This window comes from Emys orbicularis, chromosome 7 (assembly GCF_028017835.1).
Source record: "Emys orbicularis isolate rEmyOrb1 chromosome 7, rEmyOrb1.hap1, whole genome shotgun sequence".
NCBI lineage: Eukaryota > Metazoa > Chordata > Testudines > Emydidae > Emys > Emys orbicularis.
In genome coordinates this window covers 127,256,409-127,280,380 of record NC_088689.1, presented here as the reverse complement: position 1 = coordinate 127,280,380, position 23,972 = coordinate 127,256,409, and the positions used below count along the sequence as shown (strand labels likewise).

The following is a 23,972-nucleotide window of genomic DNA, read 5'->3' as shown; positions in this document are numbered from 1 at the left end:
ATCTCATGAAATCTCAACAAGATATTGCACAATAACAAAGGAAATAATGTGGATATAGTTGTACATACCATAAAAGCCACATGATAAAACCACATTCAACCTATTGCTTTCCTCATTGGGGTGAAATTCACCCTATGGGCAGTGGTCAGCACAATTCCTGTGCACCACTTAAGTCCCACTTAGTATGTCTACACTGCAATTAGACACCCACGTCTGGCCCGTGCCAGCTGATTTGGGTTTGGGCTAAGGGGCAGTTTAATTGTGGTGTAGACGTAGGCTGGAGCCCAGGATTTAGGACCCTGAGAGATGGGAGGGTCCCAGAGCTTGGGCTGCAGCTTGAGCCTGACCATTTACACTATAATTAAACAGCCCCTTAGCCCAGGTTGAGTGAGCCCAAGTCAGCCAGACTCGGGTGTCTAATTGCAGTGTAGACAGACCCTTAGACCCCTCAAAATAAGACTTTGTGTTGGCCCTCTGGACAGGGATGAATGTCACCCTTTCAGATCATCATCCAAAGTAGGAGCAGAGTATACATGTTCTCCTCCTATTGCCACAAACACGCGGTCTCTGATTAAACCCTTCTGTTCTGAAACCATGACGCATATTTTTATCTTCTCAATGTAGCGGACAGAACACGTGCCCAGCATCATAGCCACTTGCCTCACAACATGCTGCCATTATAAAAATAACTAGCATTAAATAATAAAGAGAGTTCTTTCCTTACAGTGTGTACATAGAATATATGATGGTGATGAGTGGAATAAAGTATTATTTTCTGTAGACAGTCTATCACAATTCACATGTAGCTCTGTGGCATTCTGCTCTTTCCGACTCTTACAGCTAGCCTCCCAAATAAACGAAAATAAAGATTATTTCACTCTTCACCACAGTATATTCTCTCTCTCTATATAAATACTGTATATCTACTACAGTACACACAAAGACAAAATTAAAGGAAGACTATTGTCACCCTAACTGTTTATTACTTATTTCATAATTGCAGTGGTGTACTATAGATCAGGTAAATGCAGAACAACATAGGTAACAACAGGCTGAGGAAAGATTCCAGGCAGGTAAGGGTTGTGTTGGGATGTAACTGCAGTGCTTGTAAAATATACTCATTGTTACATGCTTGGACTGGATACGGTCCCACATTTACCCCTCTGTGGGGGGCTATCAATTCCACAAGCAGTCACTCTGAAGTTGCTGTTACATTCCTTGGATCAAAGTTACAAAGCAAGGATAACCCAGGTAAAATCCCATTAGGAAACATGGCACCGAGAGGGCATGCACGAAATATGACAGGAGGTGACTCATTTCATTCAGTTTAGTCACATACCTCTTTCCCCTGCCAGGATCATCCAAGATTGAATGAACAGTAGAAAAACAGGGAGGAAATTTAAATATGCAATCAGGCATTAGTTGGGACTCGTGGATGGTTGTGTTGTAGAAATAAGTTAGATTGTACTGTAAATTTAATATACATCAGAATGATTTTTTTCGGTGATTGTGACATTATTTATCAAATTTATTTAATGCAATATATATATATATATATATATATATATATATATATATATATATATATATATATATATATATATATATATATATATATATATATATATATATATGTGAAGGAGAAGAGAAAATAGTGAATGATTGTAACAATACTAAAGTTATAAACAAATAATTGTTAAATCTGAGTTTTAAAATGATCAGCTTTACGACAGTTATCACAGAGTACTGGATTTGCAGAGAACTAAGGGCCTGATCCTGTATATTCTTACACACGTGTAACTTTACTCATGTGGGTAGTCCCACCGAGATGAAAATCTCATGACATCTCATCAATGAGGTTATATGCCTCAATGCAATTACTCACGTGTTTAAGTGGTCACAAGATCAAGACCTATGCTACTGAGGTTCTCATATATTTTGGACTTAGTGATTATGGATTCCCTGTTTAAAAGTCTTATTAAAACAAGAATCTTTCTGCTAGACGGCTTTGAAGAATAAAGCTATTTTTCATTTTGCTAAGTATTGGATAACCTATATATTCAGTAACAGAGGACAATTCATTTCAGCCACAGCACAACCAGGATACTCCAAACAGGCTGAGAAAGGCGTAGCTTACTGAAAAGTCACAGTGAGTAAAAGAAGATCATCATATCCAATGACACAAGTAAAAAAGAAACAAAAAAATTGTTAAAAGAATTTTATATAGAAAGAAACAGACCAAAAATAGCTTGAACATTTGTGGTGCTTTTTCTTTGCTACACAAATGGTGACAAGGGAATGCTGTTTGGATGAGGCTGAAACTGATTCATTTCATTATGCTTGGAAGTATAAACATGACTTTTTGGAAACCCATGACCCTTCTTGAAAGTGGACAGACTTTATATTGTGATTAGTCCGGTGGGTTGGCCAGATTCAGCTCTCACTGACGAGAGCAGAATCTGGCCAATTTTGTGTAACCTCTCCCCTCCTCTAAAAACTGACTTCCCCAAGTTTATTTTTTCTGCAATTATATTTTGACAGTTATTTAAGAAGACCAGGTGGCTTTACCAGTGATATGAAACCACATGGTGTGGTTCAACATTCAGCACAGCGAAATGGACAAAGTTTTCCAAAACCAACAAGATCCTGTCCAAAGTCATGCTAGAGCCCTGCTACTCACCTCTGCATGGTGTTCTTCATTCTGCTGTAGAACTTCAATTACCAGTTCTGCCAGACGTATTGTATCTTCTAGCTTTTTGGCAGGAGTGACTAACCGGCCTACATTTTCTGTAGTAGAAGAACTTGAGTTAAAATGGAGTGAAACATGAGAGGCTAGACGTATGGCCAATAGATTTAAGTGGAAAAAGTTCCATAATAGTTAATAACTCTAAAAATCTTTTCATGCAAGTGTTAAATGCTCTATAATTAGTACTGAGCAAACCGTAAAGCCACATTTGTTATTTGTACTATGAAAACACAGTGCTCCAGCTCTGAATTTCAAAATACTATATGAATTGTTTTACTTTCCATTTTGTGTTGGTGACACTTTATTAATTCAAATTAATAGAACAGCAAATTCCATAGAGACAGCATCTATCTATTAACAGATGACAATATGTATCTTTCTGGTTAGACTGTGCTATTATATATTTGACATACACATAATTTTTAGAGTTTTGTTTAAATGGAGCTTTAAAAAAAATAAGTTGTTGAATATAACAGTGATACATTAATTTCAATGATATACAATGGGTGCGCTTAAAAAGATTCTACTGTTCTGAAAGATTTTACCCATTTAAGAGATATTACTTATATATATAATGGGGAATAAAATAAAAAGAAATGTCAAACTTGTAGAAACTTTATACGTGGGCCCAACTATATAGAATAAAAATTGCAGGTCCAATTCACCACTGGTTACTCCTAGATATAACTACATCGAAAACAAGGGAGTTATGCTTGAGTAAAGTTGGAAGGACACAGTGGTAAATCAGACCATGTGTTTATAAGTACAGTTTTATGGGAAAACATATTCAACTTTAAAGCATAAAATCCCTTAAATAAATCACACATGAGTTCAAATACCGAAGGAAGGTGGAGAAAATGCAGAGCTATTTCATACTATCTTGCAGTATTCTCCAAACCTTCTCAAATGAAGTAAACCTAATGCTTATGTACATCTTATACTAATGCTTATGCATCAATATATTAAATGTTATGTACAGTAGACAAACACCTTTCGGAATATTTCATTAGAAATCTGAATAAATAAATATATAAACCCCACCACTCATTAATAATCCAGATATCAATGAAAAAGTCCAAGGAGCTGGGCAAAGGCAACAGTGGCTACGTCTAGACTAGCACTTCTGTTGGTAAAACTTTTGTCAGTCAGGGGTGTGAAAAACACACCCCTCTGACTGACATAAGTTTCACTGATAAAAGCACCGGTGTGGACAGCGCTCTCTTGCCGACATAGCTACCGCTGCTCGCTGCGATTAATTATGCCAATGGGAGAGCTCTCTCCCATCAGCATAGAAAGGCTACACGGGAGAGCTTACAGTGACTGTGCCACTGGAAGGCCTGTAGTGTAGGCAGCCCATGAGATGGGTCCCTAAGAACAAAAACCAGTGGCTCACAGCTGTGAAAAACTGACTTAGGGCTTGTCTACATGGGAACACTCAGGAATGTTAACCCGAATTCACTAAACATGTGAATTTAAAGTGGATAAGTTAAACTGCATTAAACCCCTCTGCAGGCACCCTAAAGCCATGCCAGCACTAGCGGGGCAGAGCGATGGCACCGTAGCTATACTGCTGTAGTGCTATAGTGTGGATGCTTCCAACAGGGACAGAAGGGGTTTTCCATCACTGTAGGAACTCCATCTCCCTGAGCAACAATAGGTAGGGTGATGGAAGCACTCTGTGTCTACCTTGGGGGTTAGGCTGGTAGAGCTATAGTGCGCAGGGGTCTGAAACACAGCTGTAGTTATGTTGACCTAACTTTTAGGTGTAGACCAGGCCTTACAGAATTAAAGTGGTGTAAATGCAGTTTAACTAATCCCCAATTCAGCAAAGCACTTAATGGCCCATCCCTATTTAGCAAGGCACTAGACTGGGATTTTCAAAGGAGCCAGAGGGAATCAGCTGAAATTCAACTGGAGCTGGCTGCCTATCTCCTTAAGATGCTGCAGAAAATTCTAGTCGTACCTGATTGACTTAAACACAAACTTAAAGTTAAGCAAAGATGTAAGTGCTTTGCTGAATCAGGGCCTGGAAGAATTATGGAAGCTGTTTTGGCCCCTCTGAAGTCTATGGGAGTTTTGATGTTGACTGTTAACAGGGCCAGGATTTCACCTGAAACTTTTTTTGAACACATCCCTATAGTTAAATGGTTTCTCATTAAAAACAATGGTCAAAATTTTCAATATCAGAAGCCTAAAATTAAGGACCTAAGTCCACAGTTAGGCATCTATGTCGGTGCCTTGAGTTTTAAAAAAGTGATGAGCATCTAAACCTAAAATCAATGGGAGCAATAGATGTTCGGTTCCTTTAAAAATCAGATCATTTCTATTTATGTGGCACCAAGGGCCCCAATCCTGTGAAGTAGTTTTTGTGCACATGTTCTGATGGGTTGGGCACTAAATATGGACTTTAGGGTCATCCCCTGCTAGGGTGATCAGATGTCCCGATTTTATAGGGACAGTCCCGATATTTGGGGCTTTGTCTATTACCCCCTACCCCGTCCCAATTTTTCACACTTGCTGTCTGGTCACCCTATCCCCTGCCCCAGTTTCAAAAGTGTTCCCCATGTTTCCTTTCACATATTTTCTCAAGGCAAATACTGAATGGAGAGCTAATTATTAACTTGTCATTCTTTCCTTTATCCATGCAAATGCCTCAGCAGAGACAGCGTTTTTCTTTTGTGCAATAACAGGTCACAAAAACCTTCCAAAATACATGGGTGATTTCCCCACAGCACTGAAGTCAATGGGAGCTTTGACATTGACTGCAACACGAGCAGTATAAATCCTGGTATGGTTTGTTCTTTCATTCGTGGCAGTGATCTGCTCTCAAACACAACTAAAAGACAAAAGTGTTAATAAGAACAACTGCTCAGAGATGCTGTCTTTAAAGAAAATATTTTGCTTTATCAACTTTGGCAGCCAACAGATGTCAATCTTTTTTTTTTTTTTTTTTTTCTTATTTTAAATATTTCCCTGGGTAAGTTACTATACATCAGAATATTCTGTTGAGATAGCTGGAGCACTGACAGTTAAATGAAACGTATACCATATACTTATCAAACATTTCATACAACATCATTTAAAGCTCATACATATTCATCGTTATCATGCAAAATGTTATGCAACAACAATGTTATTTTGTGCTGACGTTGATATTTGAAAATGTTGCATATGTCAGACATTGCTAGACAGAAAATGTGGACATTCTGAAATAAGTACTACTATTTCTACGTCTCTAAAAGCCTACTTTGTTGTGCTAGATAGTTTAAAAAATCCTTACAGTAGAACTAGCTTCCTAATATTAAACTAAACTAAAACAACGAAAAAACACTAAACTAGAAGACGGTTGAATAAAAGAAAGGAAAAACGGTGACAGTACTTGGTGTTTGTCTAGGTATGCCTTTGAGCATCTGATTGATCATGTTAGGCTGAGTTTGAATGGATGGTGATGGCCCAGCCGGTGGCTTACGTTTAGGCTTAGCTGGACGAGCTGTTTGTCAGTGATGGAGAGAGACACACCAAAAGTAAAGAGACATACGACGTCATAAACAGTGACTAAAAGATGTAAACTTTGAAAGAAAAGCAAGCAGAAATGATAAAACACAAATGGAATAAGCTCCTTATTGTTACTTGAAGTATTACACAATTATAACACCATTTGACAACAAACATTTTAGAAGTCACCAGATTCTATGATGTTACAGTGCTTTGCAATCAAGATGCTTAAAATTCAGTGGTATGCTAATTGTATTTCATGTAGCCAAGTGCAAAAAGGAGGAGTTTAGTATGATAATTTAAAACTTACAGGTGTGTGTGAGAAATCTGAAATAATATTGCCTGGTTTTTGCACCCTATAATGGTAAGAAAGGTTCCCTATTGAAGGTGCCCCAATGACTATTGTGAGGTTTAATAGCGAAACAATGAACATAGGAATTAATTGCTTTGCAAAGACCAATTACAGATTTCAGACTTAAACACCACTGTTGGTGAAAAGGAGCTATAAAATATTCTTGCATTCTTCGTGCAATTTAAACATGTAAAAAAATCTGTCACTTTAAAAAATGTGTGGTTTCTGATTGTTTCCAGCTCATTTAATTATTTTCAACTTGGAATTCTAGTGGCTTTTATATTCTGGGTTGAATCATATATAAAACTTGCCAGCTCTATCAAATATGTTACTTGCTATTCCAAATGTTAGAATACTGCAATCAGGACTTGACCCATCTGTCATATAGTTTACAATATCAGCATAGCAAAAATTCTATGAAAATAGCCTTTCCTTCTGCATACACATAGACAAATCATATATCATGAATATACTGGTGCTATAGTTACCGTTATATTTAATAACACATTTTTAATAGCCCAAGTACTGTATTGTGACTATTTTAATTATTTTGTTTGTAAGGAATCTGGCATATTTATCTGGACATTCTGTTGCCAAAAGTTCTTTCCATTTTGCTTGCATTTTCCAAGGGAGGGGGTAAATTAATTTGGCTGCTGGTTTACACAAAGTGGATTTGTGGTTGCTTTTAATTCTGACAGTGTTATAGAAATTACCAGGGTATAGACAAATATATTCTCATCAACCATCCATTAAAGAGTAAAAGTTTCAGACACACATGCCCTGCATTCCTTTAAGATGTTAAATGATTTAATGTAGAGCCTCGGCTTAAAAACATTATTTTTTTCTGCTAGCAGTTGAAACAAATCTATTCAATCAACTCCAGAAACAACTTGATCCTTATTTGCCATCTACCAGAAGGGCCCCTTTCTCAAAAATGTTCCGTACACCCCCCCACCTAATGAAAATTATATGCCTTTAGGGAATGATACTACAGATTTTCATTCGGATTCAACATTTCAAGAGGAAGTCAACTCAGCTACATACTGATGGCCCTTAAATTCAGCTCACATATTTAAAGAGACTATTTCACAGCAAAACATTACAAAAGGAAGTTTGCATAAGGATCCCAGGATGGGAGGTAATTCTAATAGACAGCTACTATACCTTGGCTCCCAGATGCATCCATTAGCCATGTTCCGGTAACACCTCTCTATACAATTTACTCTGTTTGGTTCCCATAATGTGACTGGCGTGTCATAGAGACGGACAGTTTTTCAGAACAGTACCAAAGCCAGAGGAAAACTGCATCCAGGAGAAGCAGGCAGTTCAAGTCCTGCAGTAATCTGACCCTGCATAAGCCTCAAATATGTTTCCAGCTACTGCACTGCCAGCAGCTGAAATATCTATGGATTGTTCCAGACCTAGATGCCTACAATACCCAGATGAAAAATATATTTCAGGCTTTATTGGCATCTGGATCCTGAAGCTGTTGAACAAGCCTGGATAGTACAACCTCAATGGTTTTCTATTTTTGTGGAAGCGTCAAAAGCAGAAGAGGAGAAAAGAAAGAAGGCAGTGTACAAAAAGATACCTAATGGTGCAGGCCTTAGCATGTCACTATTAAAATACACGTGAGATAGTTTAAAAGAGACTTTTGTTGCGTGGTTGTCAGCAAATTGTCCCGGTGGGTGAGTGAGAGATTCCTCATTCCACCAAATACACTTCAATCCTACCCAGCATACTGCAGCCTTCTTTTGGGGAGAAACGACCATACCCAATTGTAACATGTGATGGAGTGTGCCATGTATGAAGGCAGGTTCATTATGATGAGGCCAAACAACTCACTGAGTCACCAAGTGTTCGATGCTTTTATTTCTTTTACTTTTTAAGAGCCAAATCCTGGGCTTTTGCTTGAAGTCTGAGTAAAGCAGCGGCTGCCGGGCCGGAATCTCATCACAGCAGCCGGGAATGGCTTAGCTGTAGTGGTTTCTCTTACCTTTTGGATCAGCAGGAAGAAATCTCATCGCTACTTCTATTCTAGACTGAGACTTTTTGTGTTACTTCCATCTTTGCTGGCCCTATGATTGTAACGTAAGGAAATTAAAATTTTTTTTTGGCCCTGATCCAAAAAAGTACTTAAGCACATGCTAAACTTTAAGCACACAAGTAGTCCCATGACTTTCAATGCCACTACTTAGGTAAAGTTACACATGAGCTTAAGTGCTTTGCTGGATGTGACTCCCAGATAGCTATATATGTACAACCTTATTTGATTCCTTTAAGTTTTTGGGTTAATATTTAGCACCAGTAATTTGCTAGAAGAACAGCTCTGGATGCTTTAACATAGGGTTACCATATTTCAGCAAGCAAAAAAGAGGACGGGAGGAGCCCCGCCCCCATCCTGCCCTAGCCCCGCCCCTGCCCCTCCCACTTCCCACCCCCCTCAGAACCCCCAACCCTCCCCCCCGCTCCTTGTCCCCTGACTGCCCCCTCCTGGGACCCCTGCCCCTAACTGCCCCCCTACCTAAGCCTCCCTGCCTCTTGTCCCCTGACTGCCCCCTCCTGAGACCCTCCCCCCATCCTAACTGGCCCCCTAGGACCCTACCCCCTACCTGTACCCTGACTGCTCCAACCCTTATCCACCCCCCCACCCCCAGACAGACCCCTGGGACTCCCACGCCCCATCCAACCACTCCCCACCCCCTGACAGCCCCCCCCAGAACTCCCGACCCATCTAAACCCCTCTGATCCCTGTCCCATTGACTGCTCCGATCCCTCTCCCCACTCCTGCCCCCTGACAGCCCCCCCCAGAACTCCCAACCCCCCCCCTCGCTCCTTGTCCCCTGACTGCCCCCTCCTGGGACCCCTGCTCCTAACTGCCCTCCAGAACCCCACCCCCTACCTAAGCCTCCCTGTTCCTTGTCCCCTAACTGCCCCCTCCTAAGACCCCCCCCACCCTAACTGCCCCCCAGGATCCTACCCCCTACCTGTACCCTGACTGCCCAAAACCTTATCCACACCCCCAGAAAGCCCCCCCCGAACTCCCGACCCCCCCCGTCTCTTGACTGCCCCCTCCAAAATCTCCCTGCCCCTTCTCCGACCCCCTGGCCCCCTTGTTGTTGGCCTTCGCCTAACGTCTCTGTGAACTTGCTCAGGAACGGCCTGAGCCGTTCGTCCCGGCACGCTGGGCAGCAGGGGAGGAGCTCCAGACTGCCGGAGGCGATCTGCGAATGCAGGGAGGGAGGGAGTGATCTCTGCTGCAGGGGAAGCGGAGGAGGGGCTCTCTCTGGCTGTCGGAGCCCCATGTAAGTGGCACCATCCGGCCGGCTGCCCTGTTAGCCGCGCGCGCTCTGCATGGGGGGGGAAGTCCGGACATTTACAAATTCCCCCCGGACGCTATTTTTAGCTCAAAAATCCGGACATGTCCGGGGGAATCCGGACGAATGGTAACCCTATTTAACATTACAATGTTCACTAAATTCAACAGTACTACTCCAATTTTTTTTCAGGGAGGCAGATTTAGTTTCACTTGATTTCCCCCAACACTTTTTCTTCCCCATTATTTTTTTTATTCCATTCCAATATTAATTTGCTTTAACACGAGAAATATTTTATATTGTTCATTAATGTGTGTCTGACTGACTTACAAATCTGAGTTATTAACAGAAAGGCAGCAGCTAGGTGTTACTCACTCACTATCTGGCAAATTGTTGCCTCCCAGCTATTAGCTGGACAAATCAGAAACTTATAGGGCCTAGTCTGGCAATTGGACTACTTGTAAGAATATGAATTACTTAGGTGAGTAAAGGTTGCAGGGTTTTCCACATGGCCCTTAGCTAAAGCTGCAGAGCAGACTCATTAATCTCTCTCTAAGTGGCCTCGGTACCACTAGATGGGACAGAGCACCACCCCCAGGAGGCATGTGGGTTACGCATGCAACTTCTGAGTATGAGACCCACAAACAGCCATACCGGTAAAACTGAATTACTTAGCGACTACAGAAGGGGAGTGAGAATGGCTGAAGGGAATTCATTTAAAAATGCTAATATTGATTAAAAAACAATGCATGTTATCCACCCAGCTGTAATTATAAAAAATGGGTTTGGCAAAATGACCTCTTCTGTGTTTCTCAGCGGCCGTATTTCTCTCAAACGAATGCCTTACACATTTGACTCTGTGAGCGCTGAACTGTGAGACATTCCGGGATTCACATTAGGGGAGACCAATAATGCTTGGGGTCTGCCAGGCTCCCTTGTGATGGCCGCATGCCATTCAGCGCAGTCTGGCCCTCCTCCCCAACACGATTCATGCAGGCTATGGAATCGTGGCGATCCGCCTGCCAACACACAGAATACGGTTATCTCTGGTGACACGGCAGGAATACAACGAGCAAGCTCAGGAAAGGGGACAGGCAGCCCAGGGTTTAAGGTCAGCACTAGGCCCCTGCACCACTCAAGCCCTATTTTGAGGACTCATGTTGGTGCTTAGGCCTCGTGCTTAGCCTCGTCAGTGCTGGATGATGCCCCAAAGAAGTGGAGCGTCTGCCAATTACATCTCCTCCCCACTTCCTTACAAATATATTGCTGAGCCCACCCTCCCCACACAAAATCAATTCTGAACTTCCAAATAACGTCAGTGACTAAATGATTTGGGGCCCTCTCTCCTCCCGGTAAATGCATCCTGCCCTAGCCCCAATAGCTCCTGGTATGTAATTCCAACCCCCACTGCTCTAGAAAACGAGCAGGCAAGCCCCAACCACTCCCTACTCTCTCCCTTCTTGTGGGTCCTGCACCCCTTTCAACTCCTCGCTAGCCCCTGGCCAATGCCTCTTTGAAATCACAGGCTTCCCCTGCTCATCCCTCCCCCTGCCTCAGTTCTGGGCCCCTGCTGCTCCTGAGAGTCTGGAGGTATCTCAGGGGCTAGAGGCCACCAACCTTCCCGCCCCTGACCACATCCTAGGGTGCTGCATTGTAGGAGCTAGATGTTTCCAAATACTTCTCCCCTCCACCAGCCCACTGTCTGCTGAAGAGCTGGTCAGAAATTTTGTTATCCTTCTCCTCTGAAAATCTTAACTTTTTGGGGGAAAAACATAAAAAATTAAATTAAGTATTTTGAACAAAAACGGAAAGAGTTTGGTTCTGAAATGCCACCAGAGTGCATTGTGGGAGTTATAAGTTTGGGTGCATCATTCCCCCATTCTCTTCTATAGGCCAGGCCCCTTGTTCAGACTACATTTCACATGATGCTCCATGGTCTCCCCGATTGGTGGGTGAGGAGGTGCATCGTGGGAGACATAGACCAGCTGGGGAGCCCTGTCCATAAGGAGAATGGGGACGTGAGGAAATTGAACTACAGATCCCACGGGTCACCATAGCAGAATATCTGATTTGAAGTATTTTGGCTTTGACTGAAACGTGAAAACGTGTCAGTTCTGGGGGCTGTGTGTGTATAGAAAAGAAAATTCTGTGGAAAGCAGACACTTTTCATACAAAAAAAATGTGTGTAGTTGAAAATCCGGTTTTCCATCGAAAAACAATTGTATGGAAACCTTTCGGCCAGCCTGAGGTTCAGCTGCTCTCCCCGTGGTGCTGCTGGAGAGAAGGGGAGAAGCACAGCATCTGTCACAAGGTTGTTTTGAAGAAGAGATGGGATTCACTTGGTGGGACTTGGAACCATTGACCCCCTCATCACTAGCCACGGCTGCCCTCTGCACGGGGGACAATCCACTGACATTAAACAGTGGGGGAAGGCTTTAATGGGATTCCCCTAAGTGACTAGTGAGAGTCTTAGGGCTGGTCTACACTTGGGGGGGGGAGAATTGATCTAAGTTACGCAACTTCAGCTACGTGAATCACGTAGCTGAAGTCGACGTACTTAGATCGACTTACCGTGGTGTCTTCACCGCGGTGAGTCGACTTGCTGCCGCTCCCCCGTCGACTCCGCCTGCGCCTCTCACGGCGGTGGAGTACAGGAGTTGATGGGAGAGCACTTGGGGATCAATTTATCGTGTCTAGACTAGACACGGTAAATCGACCCGCGCTGGATCGATCGCTGCCCGCCGATCCGGCGGGTAGTGTAGACATACCCCTAAAGAATAAACAACAGACACAAAAACAGTGGTGGAGGGGATGGGGTTTCTTCTGCTGCATGGAGACTGAGAGTATTTTAAGTAAAAAATATATTAGGAGTTGGATTATAAATTGGTGTTGGTTTGTGGCTTGGAGATAGGAGGGCTCCAGGAATCAACCTATTAGTTCAAGGATACAATGCTGCTGTCAAGAACCCTGGCAAAGGCTGATCAGAGGCTGCAGATAAGAGTCATGTTGTCTCGAGTCTTGGGGCGAGAGCCAAAGCCCATTAAAGCTGATGGGCCGCCTTTCTATTAACTTTGGATCAAGCCCACTGGGAACTGAAGAAATTTGTATTGGCTCCGCTCTGAATAGTAATCCCATGTGCAGATACACGGGCGCCATGACAGCAGACAGTCCGCACAGCTCTTTGGAACACAGACTCCTCGAGTAAGCGCAGATGCTATTCCGCTCCTGCCCAACCGCGGAAAGCAAAAGAAACACCTGCTCTGGTCATGGGAATGGGGGCTTGATGGGACGGGCAGGGAGTGACATCCCTCCCCCTCGGGGATCTTGTTGGATTGGAGGAAGGAAGAGCAGGGCTGCCTGTCTCTCTATGTTGCTCATTTCTCTTCTTGGCTGCCCTGAGGAGCCTCTTCCCCTCCACCAAGATGCTCTGACTGGGCAGTTTGAGTGCTCTGCTGGGGTCACCGCTGGCTTGCCCTCTGCTCCACCTGGTGGGGAATGGGGCATAAAAAGGGCGCTCCCAGCTCTTGGCACCATTTGGGCTGGTGCCAATCTTCTCCCAGCCCCATGTGCTTTGAGCTTCAGCTGATCACCAATAATGTCAGGAATGGTTTTGTGCTGATTTGCCATTGCTTCTGCTATGGAGGTGAGCCAGCACAGGAGTCTGGTTTGCAGGGACCATTAACAATACGTGTCACCCATTGACAGGGACTGGTCTAGGCAGTGGGGGCGTCTGTTTGACTACTGTGGATACAATGAAGAACCCATTCGTTGGAACCTTGCTTCCTCGGACAAGAGGAGGATAGAGGGGAGGGGATGCGGTTAACAGTAGCCCAATCCCCTTTTGTGGCGAAGCATTTATAGTGCATTAGACCAGGCTGTGCTGTTACATTGCGGCTGACCTTTAACTGCATCGTTTATGCCCATGTCTCATTCTCCTGCTGCGTCTGCATCAAACACACCTGTTGCCATTTGCTGCTGCCACCTGCTCCCCTCCTTTTCTCACCTCCACTGTCCTCCTCAGAAGAACCAAGTACCAAAGACTAAATCCAAACAGAATTATACGAGTACTGTGTCCAAAAAAACTGGAGAAGTAAGTTTATTGTAAACTATTAATTGCCAAGTAAAACAATCTAAAAACCCTGGGCTGGATTTGCATTTGTAATAAAGCCACTTTTACACCACTATAGCAGTGTCACATAGTCTTGGTGTAAATGAGAAAAGGGGCCTTTAAATCCTCAGCACTTTTTTGACGACTGCCCTGCATTTCACAATTCCTGTACTCCTGGGATGCTAGTCTCCAGCAATTCCTTTCTAAAGGAACAATGAATTCTCAATTCCTGTAAATAGCCAGAAGGAAACCCTTCCAGGGCTTTGCACGCCTTCATCTGAGTTTTTGTTTTATTAATAATTAACACAGATTATTAATCCTGAATTGTTTTAGCATATTATTCTCTTTAATGTTCTATTTAAAACCACACATTATTTCTAAAGGGAAGAGGAGAAGCTAGGCGCACTTTGGGAAGGAGTCAGGAAATGCATGGGGGTGATGTTTGGTGAGGGGGGGAGTTATGCAGTTATTTTCAGTATCTCAATTTTATTCTTGCTCGAGAGAAAGAAACATTTAGAGCAGTAGCATTCACATTTTGCCCCAATTTAGTTAAAATAGGTCAGGGTTCCGTGAGGGAAATAGGATTTGGCTCCGTGTGTCCTTCGCTGGGTTCAAGCAACATAAACCCTGTGTGTTTTAGGTAAATGGGGCCCTCTGAAATGCCCCACCTAATTTCCCTGATATTAACCAAGTCATAAGTCTGTGTCTGGTCGTAAAAAGATGATGGCCACGGTCCTTATTTTAATGATACACTGGGATCTATGCTCAATTAAATCCAATGTAATTATTTGTTATGGGTGCACCTGAAAATATTATATACTACTTTTTTGGGGGGTGCTTCTTGTGGACTTATTTAAAGAGAAAATCCATGCTTTGTTTTCTGAACAATTACTTTTTATTGTTGTTACTAGGGCCTGTTACCAATACCACAAATATAACAAAAAATGAAAAGATACTGGGCCAAATAACAGAGGGGCCACTCCTAACGCTATTAGTGAAAGAGGCGCCCCCGAGCCCAGAGCAGAACTTGGCCCAACATGCTGTGTTTCTTTTTAAAACCAATTTATTTCTAGAAACAGGTTTTGAAATCGAGTGTATCCTTTTCCACAACACATAAATACCGACTTGGAAAAAAACCCTAACAGTTCAGATCTCAAGAACTTTCAAACGAAGGACCCGGGTATGTAACAGTAATGAACACACTGGCATGTTGCGACTCCAGAATCACTCCTGAGAAGAAGTCCATTTTAATGGTATTTATCTGACCTGCACTCTTGTTTCATTACATGTTACCAACATGTTACGAACAAAAAAGACAAACACAACTTCTGTCTAACTGTAGTGTTAGTTACACATTAACAAATAAACCATTTTCTCCCAAATAGGGCATAAAACAGAAGATATGAAAAACAAAAATGAAGATTAGTTTAGTTATAAATGTGCTTATTAGGTGATTTACATGAAAGGCCAAATCATCCAAACTTTTTTCTGCCAAAAATTTGTTTTAGTTCCTTTGGAAAACAAGAAACTTTCTCTTCACTATAAATAAACCTCCATATTAGGTTGTACCTTCACTATTAAATATTTCTGCTCTACACTATATCTTAAGGGAGAAGTAAAAGATAGTATGTATGTTGAGACAGCACAAATTAACTCCTTAAGTATTATTGTAACTCCATCTCCAGTCTATAGGAGTACATATCTTAAGGAGCTATGAAAAGAAAACAAAGATAAATATAACTCAACAGTCCTAGCAATTGATAATACATATACAATTGTTCACCTGCATCCTTTTGATTCTCTATATGAAAGAGAGAGAGCAACAAGGAGAGAAAAGAGAGAAACAAGAACAGATATGCAGGATTAATGAGCAAGTGGACCAAAATGCCCCCCAGTTATGTGTGATATATGACATTTGAAAAGAAAATAAGTTGCCCAGTGACTCCCACCACCAAGAAGCATGGTATCACCAAAAAAGACTCCTTTCACAGAGGTGAAAGAAAATGCTGCACAAATAGAAAATCAGTAAACTTAGTGAACTAAGCTCTGAGAACATACAAGAGCTCACCAAGCAACAAGTTCATATGTTCCACCCAGAGCTTGGTGTAAAAGAATAAATAAAATCTAGAAAGAGAACAAGGAAAGCATTTCTGCTTGAGAGATAACAGACAGAAGACATGTAAGATCTGATGTACAGAGAAAGGACAGCTTCATATGATCTTATACACAGGATTGTTTAAAGATCTTATACACAGGAAAATGGACGGCTTTTTCCAAATGTCCTTTATCTGACCTCTAGCTCATTGTTCCCCAGTGTAGCTGCTACCTTTTGATTGTGTACCAGTGACAAAAGCACTTTACAAATTGGGGTTACACAGAAGCAAAGTAAAAATGCATTCAGGTCACAGACATAAAGAATAACTGAAAAAACTTACAGACAATCTGAGTTTATCACAAACAAATGGCTTAATTGTCTAACCTGTTTTAGGCTGATAAAAAGTGACTGGACTTCTCACACTGGGTTTCACAGACAGAAGCAACAGACAAGCCAATGCTAAAAGACTTGAAGCAAGGAAAGTGAGTTGGTTTGGATCTGGATTTTCTTGAAGTAATGAAAACAGAAAGAGTGAAGACAGCATGGAGAGGAGGGTGGTAGGTACTCACGAATGGTTAAATCCATCACTTGAGAGGCCAAGCAGAAGACAGGATGCTCATACATTTCTCTCTTTTTCCCTATAAAAGAGGATTTGGGCATGCAAGAGGCTTAGGTCAGAGGTAAAGAGGTTATAGGTCATAGGTCAGAGGAAAACTTTACATTAGCTTAAAAGGAAAATAGCTGTAGAGTATTTTGGGATACACACAGGATAAAAGAAAAAAAGGAGATTTAAAATTGGAAATCTACTGGATTAACCATTCAGCATGCCCATGAGTCACAAAAGAGGTTGTGACCATGATTCTAAAGGTTTATTTTGAATTGTTTGCAAGAATATAATGATCAAAACATCATGAATAAAGGGAAATAGAATTCTATTGATTTAAGGCTCCAAGATACTAAGGATTTTAGCCTTCAGTATCTAAGGCTTTTACAGGTATTTCTTCATAAACATAGCCTCAAGCAGTGCTGTGACCGATATTTCCTCAGCTGTTACAAGTATTTCTTAAATGTTTGGATATTCAAATAGAAGCTTTTTAATGTCAAAATCATATTTGTATAGAGAAATGCATCACATGTAGATAATTTATTTTTTACAAACTATTTTAGCTTGTAGTGGACTATGCTCATGAGCGAAAACCTGATGCATGCAGCTGGTGGATGTTGGGTTGTTTGAATTAACAATCCCAGCATGCTTTGAAATTGGTGTCACAACCACTTTTATAGAGACAATATAGAAAAGTGGCTGTGGCCAATCACGAATAAGGAAGGAGAGAAGCAGAGGAGAGCAGGTAGTGTGGAATGAAGTATTTCTCTGAAAAGGTAGCTGGAAAAAAAAAAGTTTGTTGCTTCAAAGTATTCCCAGACCTAAAAGTCACAGTGCGAAAAAGAGGGCAGATAATTAACACAACCAAGAAGAATTGAGGCACAAAAGGAAAGTACACACTAACTGTTCTACTTTGGAAGTGAATGCATTTTTACTTACAGATCATAAAGTTTGTTTTTGCATAGATTTATCTGAAAGAAGAGAGCAAATCTTACCAACAGGTTAGTGATATTTACACAGAGACCTAGGGAAGCCAGCATTTGGTAGAAGCATCCATCAAAACAAAAGTTGCTTTTTGATTCTGAGTCCTTCTCCGTCGTCAAGTCTATTTCAACATTGCATTTTACAGAATACACCAATTAACATATCCTGTGAAGTTGAGTACTTGGATAAATTGCCTGATAATACAGTGCTTATTAAACCTTCAATCCTTCTCTATTTTTGTCACTCATTACCAAGTCAAGAGTTGATAAACATCCTTTTAGTGCCCAATTCTTAAGTGTTTCTCACTGGATGCATAACAATGAATTCATTACCACTGGTACACAATTTGCATTGTCAGACAGAAAAAATAGAAAAAGAGAGGACATATCATGTACAGAACCTAGAAAATTTGACATATAATAACCCAGGCCCTCATGTAAACAAGGGCTAGGAACAAATCAGATGGTGATTTTTTTTCCTTTCAGTAATGTCTTAGAGGCGTACAATGTGAATCTAGCTTTAGTAAAGCTTTATATTTCACACACAACAGAAGACCAAAATCCAGAGTAAAACAATTCTTTTTGAACATACAGCTTTCAGTTACAAGCACTTGTAAAGTTGTGTAGGAGTTTCAAATTGCTGTATAGCAGCCAACAAGGTAACAATGAAATCTGATTAACATGTAAAGAACTAGCTGATCATCGAGCTCCAACAAAACACATATCCTCCAGCAAGTTTTAAAATGTCTTTTTGATGGCTACATGTGTCTCTGGTCACCAGTTATTATTCCCCCATAACTTAAAAGGTCAATAATATCAGCTATGCTGGATTTAGAGTGACAAGAATGAAATCTGATGCAAGAACGGGATCAACTGATGACTTCCACTATTCACAAAGCAAAGGCAGTGAAACACATCCCAGAAAAAGACATTTTAAGTTGGCTACAAACAATTAAGCAGAGATAAAACATTTATTAGCTTCTTATATTTTGATTGTTCCCTGAACTCCACTGTCTCAAGTAATTAGCAGCATTATCCTTTTCAGCTACAAACATGACATCCCATGTACTTCTCATTTTTTTTAAACAAAGACACGAGTATGAATGCTGTACCAAACGCGCAGTGCTCAGAAGAAGCTATGATTCTGTTAACCATTTCATCGCTTTTTCCTAGAAAAAGAAAGATTTCGCTAACCTCTGCTCTTAATTCTTAAAAAACAAACACCACAAATACATTTCCTAGCCAATTCCATATTCCCTTTGACTTCAGTTTTATTGTCAAGCAAATAAATAGTTAATTCATTGTTTTAAATAACTGCTAGCTATAGTTCCCACACAGAAACATAGTAACATTTTAACACCATAAAGTAATTGCCTTACCTTCAATTTTGGCATACTCTGATAGTCTAGTATAGTTGACTAAAGCAGCTTGCTCCAAGCATTTACGGATGACTGTTTTTACCTCCTCTTGAGGGACAGGAGTAACTATGTCTTTCATCAGAACCTGGACATAAGAAAAACTGATTTGTTGTGGCACACACATCATTGATTTTTGTTTGTTTGTTTGACAAACGCATGTGTACCCAACACTAACCCAGTGTGGCTATCTTTCTCTATGTGGCTCACCTCTAGTGGCCAGCCTACATAATAAAGTTTAAAACTCTTAGTGCACTTGATCCCTTTGATCAAGCAGCAGAAACTCACGCTTGTAGATCCAGAAGTCGTAGGTTCAGACCCCACCGGTGACCCGACCAAAGGTGTCACTACAGAGTTAATTCATGTACTTTTTCTGCAAGCAACTACTTTATTCAGTGACATGAAGCTTTTTAGAACTGTTACTCATTCAGACAAGTTTTCAACATTACATTTAAAGGGTCTGATTGATCACCCCATTATACCAGTTTTATGCCAGTATAATTCCATTGAATCCTCGTTCCTTAGTTTGCATCATCTTGGGATACAAAACTGGTCTAACTGACTAGAGAATTAGGCCCACAATTCATAATATTTAGAATTCTCTGTACATTCCATTACAGGGTGTAATTACAACACCAAAAATCTACTCATGCCCATGAACGAACAGATACTGTAACGTTATCTAATTCAATTTGTGTGTATATCTATGCATAAATCTAATTGCCATGTAAACTCTACTGTATGATTGAATAGGAACATAGGAATTTTAACCTGCCTTTGTTATTGTGATGCTTACCCTTTCCAGTAGGGATAGAGTAGCTTTCAGCGCACCTTCAGGTCGGCCAAATGGAAAGCAATACCTAGAAAAACACCCAATTTTAAAGATTAACTCAAATGCACATGGGCAAATATACCAATAAGCTTAAGAGTGATCTGATAAGAAAGACTGGGTGGCGGGGCGAGGGCTTTGTTCTCGCTTCCCTGAATTAGGCCTCTACCCGTCAAGTGGCGCCATGTGGGCCCAAGAGACGGGATCAAGGCCTGAAAGAGTAATTTTGATCAGGTGCCTCAGTGGGATTGTTAGGAAATCTCAGAAATATTTTCCATGATGTGCTCCACAGCCCAGAGGATATACCCTTATGCTTCAAGCACAGGGAAAACTAAATGCTGGATGACTACTAAGGGCTGGTAAATCTGCCACTTTATGAAATCTGGCTGTCAACTGGGAGGGAGAGTGGCTACATCTACCAGGAAGGGGTTACATATCATCTCCTTGCAATAAAAGGAAAAAGGGCACTGACAAGGAAAGGACCAGAAATTAGTGATCTCATCATAATCACATAGGTCATAACTAATTGGTTATGCTTACTATTTTATTTTTGAGAGTTGCAGCTAAGAGTGGTCATGGCATTGAGTTTGCATCGAGAGTTACATCATCTCTCACCTTGAGAATTGGGGTTGACCACTGTATGAAAAGGCTAGTTTGATAGAAGGCAACTCACCTCCCTGCTTTCAGATTGGTGATATCCATTATTCCCAAAATTAAACCATCCATGAAAAAAACCCTGCCTTTCTTTGTACTAGGAAGAGATGGGAGTAGATAGCAGAATGCGTTAAGGAGAAGGGGATGCGAAAGAGGAAGAAATAAGATCACAGGGTCTTTAATTATTTGCTTAGAACTATTTAATTGTCAAATATGAGTCCTCTCCTTGTTGCTGTGCCTATGTGGGCAAACTGAGTTGAAATACCTTTAAAAGGTTAAGCCTTCTGTTTATCAGCTATGAACATATTCATGTCTTCTGCAGCTGCAAGTTTTGGCACCCTAATGTACCAAGTTATTTTACATTGTGCATATTACTTATGCAGAATTATAATAAGCTGCAGCCTTTGAAATCTAAAAGACTCATCTTTTATGGGATGGAGTCTTGAGGAAATGCATCCTCTCTCGCTTTAAACCAGGAGTCTCTGCCTTTACCTAAAATGGGTGATCTGATTCTCCAGAAGCAAGCGAAGCCGCTCCTTGATTTCTTCAAAACGTTCTTTCTCTTCTACAGTTACAGTTCCTATTCCATCAGGCCTGAAGGAAAAATGCCATGAATGACTCAAGCTTCACCTCATGACCCTGGTAAGTCATCTGTACGGCAAACAAGATATTGCAGTTTTTGGAAATGGATGTCATCGACTATTAGATCCAGGATATAGTGCATGTGCCATGCAAAGAAGCACTAATGGGTAAAGCAGCGTGATTGTTTAGAAAGCATATCTCAGAATAAAATAAATACTCATTTTAAAATTACGGTATGCATGTTTTTAAATAGTGAAATCACTATATTTTTGTTTACTGCAGAAAAACCTGGAAAAATGTAGTTCTCTCTAAAAATACACACATATATGTGTATATATATATTCACAGATACATATATAAATACTACAATGGGAATGTTCATTAAGTAAGGACTGCCTGTAAGTCCTGTTTGGCTCAATATGTTATTCATTTCTACAGAAATAATCATATTCACATTTATCAAATTAAAAATATGGTTCACAGCATAAAAGAATAGTGATGATAAACTCACGTACAAATGGAATATAAAAATACAGCACTCATTCATGTCCATTGAATCACTTTATAACATTTTATCATGTAAAAGGAAGGAGCACAAACTGAAATATATGCTCCAAGATCAATGTACATTTTGCATTTCCAAAAATAATGTCCCTTTTCAGGAATTTAAGAATTTCATAAAAACTAACACATTCCATCAAAGCAGCTCTTCAATGAATATTTGTTACACTTTTATTATTTTGTTAATGCACAGGACTGCATTATGAATAAGGCAGCCACAAGTAGCTACCTTGGGGTATTTCCCATCTTTCACAGAGCACAGTGTGCATGCAATCATCTCTTCCATTCTTCACCTGTAATGTTGATAGATAATACGGAGAGTCCCTGTGCCTGATTGTGCTTACGTTCTGTTTTTACATCTTTGAACTCTGCTGATTTAAACGGACTCCTGATTTGCACCAATGTGTGAGCAGAAATCAGCATCCTCTGCACACATGCCCCTTCTCCCCCTCCCCAGAGAAATACACGCCACAGCATAATCGCTGAATTGGGCTAGTCTAATCCATTCACCAAAGGAATCAGCAACCCAGACAATAAACATCACTAGTTTCTATTATTGACAGGCAAAGTATACAGATCTGTGTATTACCGTGTAGCCTATATCAGCACAGTCTCTCTTTAGGTAACGTAAGATGTCTTAAAATTGAACAAATGTTCTTCCTTAAAGGCCTCCTCCAGCGTTCAGCTTAAGCTGTGTAAATCCTTAGTACTAGACTAGTTTGGTTATACAAAAGGCTTGGCAAGGGATTACACAGCTTCTAACGAACCTCCTGTCAGGGGTTAATTGGTTAGCTTTATTTTCCTTTTAAAGAATCAAAAGGCCCTAAACTAAAAGAAAAATTACAATCTGTACAGTCATGTTTCACTGACCTCAGATGCAGAAACCTTTTAATATCATAAATATTAGCTCTGCTGTTAGAATACAGGTAAAAAGTTCTCTTAACAAATCCAAACAGAGATGCTAACACAATCTTAATTGATTTTCTTTTCACTATATGTAAGTGCTAAAGCTACATTAAATAACACTTATATCCTGGACATATTAAAAGGCCCAGATGACAGTGAATATCTTTAAATTTAATCAGTGTTTCCATAAGTTCCAGTGTTTCCTATCATTTATTTGCCAAGCTCAGCTGTAAAAATTTTATTTAGGCTGAACTATGGAATATAAAATTTTAGATGGAAAACACATTTATTAAACAATTATGGAAGAATGGATTTGGTCTCATTAATACCGGTACATAATTAGGTCTAGTTGTTTTGAAGAAGCAGGTAAGCCAGGTAAATCCAGTTAGACATTGATTTTAAAACACAGCTGCTGAACATTTTTAGTATATTTTAATCCAAAATTCCAGAAATAATTAGTATTCAGATTCAGATCTAGTTCATGCCATCAGTTACGCACGCCAGCACTGCTGTGTACATTGGGGAATCTAGTTTGCTTGCCAGTAGAGTGGCAGATTTTTCAAGATACTCCATGATAAATACTCTGTGTCATTGAAGTCCTCATTCGAGTTTTGGGCGCACATCCGCACAGATGCACAAAACCCATATATGTCATAGAGTTTCATGGAGGTCAATTGTATCAGCAACTGACAACCGATGTAGCCACAAAACATTGACTGTAAAGAGCCCAAACTAAGAACAATACGCTGATGAACTGGAAAAGTTCTGAAAATGATGTTGCCATTTGTTGGGTCAATAGCCCTCAAAGTAAAAGATTTACTGAAAAGGCCACAGAAGACTCAGGAGTTTAAATGCAGACTTATTTTCTAGGGGATAGAACATGTGTCAAGAGGTTTCTCTGTTAAATAATACTAGTTTTATAAATTTTCAGCCCCTCTTTTAATTCAAATTATTAATGTAAAATATCACTGTAAGCTGTTTAACCCAGCAAGGGACACTCTATTCAAAGTCCCAGCACATTTTCCACTGTCTTCAGTGGGATAGCGTCCAGAGTTGTACGTAGGGTTGATCCAAAGCCCACTTGAAGCCACTGAAATATTTCCACTGAGTTCAACGGGCTCTGAATCAGGCTTTAATTCTGTTTAATCTAGCTATTTTAGCACTTGCCAGGCAACACCCATTTCAGACACTTGCAATGCTTTGGCACAACTGCGTCATTACAATTTGGAGCGGCAGTCTAAATGTTCAGTGCTCTGGCAGTTTTGAGTCTAAAGCACTGATACTGTTAGGAACTCTATGTGGGCACGTGGCTGGGTCCAAACCTT

At 40.7% G+C, this 23,972-nt stretch overlaps 1 protein-coding gene across 13 annotated transcripts in view; it reads right to left on the bottom strand.

Annotated features, from left to right (window-relative positions):
- Window positions 1-23,972, bottom strand: part of CADPS (calcium dependent secretion activator) — a 367,289-nt gene that overhangs the window by 77,448 nt on the left and 265,869 nt on the right. For 4 of the 13 annotated variants that reach the window (XM_065408642.1, XM_065408643.1, XM_065408648.1 and 1 more), the window contains exons 14-19: window positions 21,091-21,192; window positions 19,912-19,975; window positions 19,080-19,203; window positions 18,126-18,132; window positions 2,681-2,801; window positions 1,340-1,348 (exon numbers count right to left, since the gene is read on the bottom strand). In XM_065408642.1, coding sequence (XP_065264714.1) covers window positions 1,340-1,348; window positions 2,681-2,801; window positions 18,126-18,132; window positions 19,080-19,203; window positions 19,912-19,975; window positions 21,091-21,192 — 427 coding nt within the window. Of the gene's footprint in view, window positions 1-1,339; window positions 1,349-2,302; window positions 2,316-2,680; window positions 2,802-15,801; window positions 15,820-16,682; window positions 16,752-18,125; window positions 18,133-19,079; window positions 19,204-19,911; window positions 19,976-21,090; window positions 21,193-23,972 lie in introns of all 13 variants that reach the window. The other 9 variants (XM_065408651.1, XM_065408653.1, XM_065408654.1 and 6 more) reach the window with 5 other exon arrangements.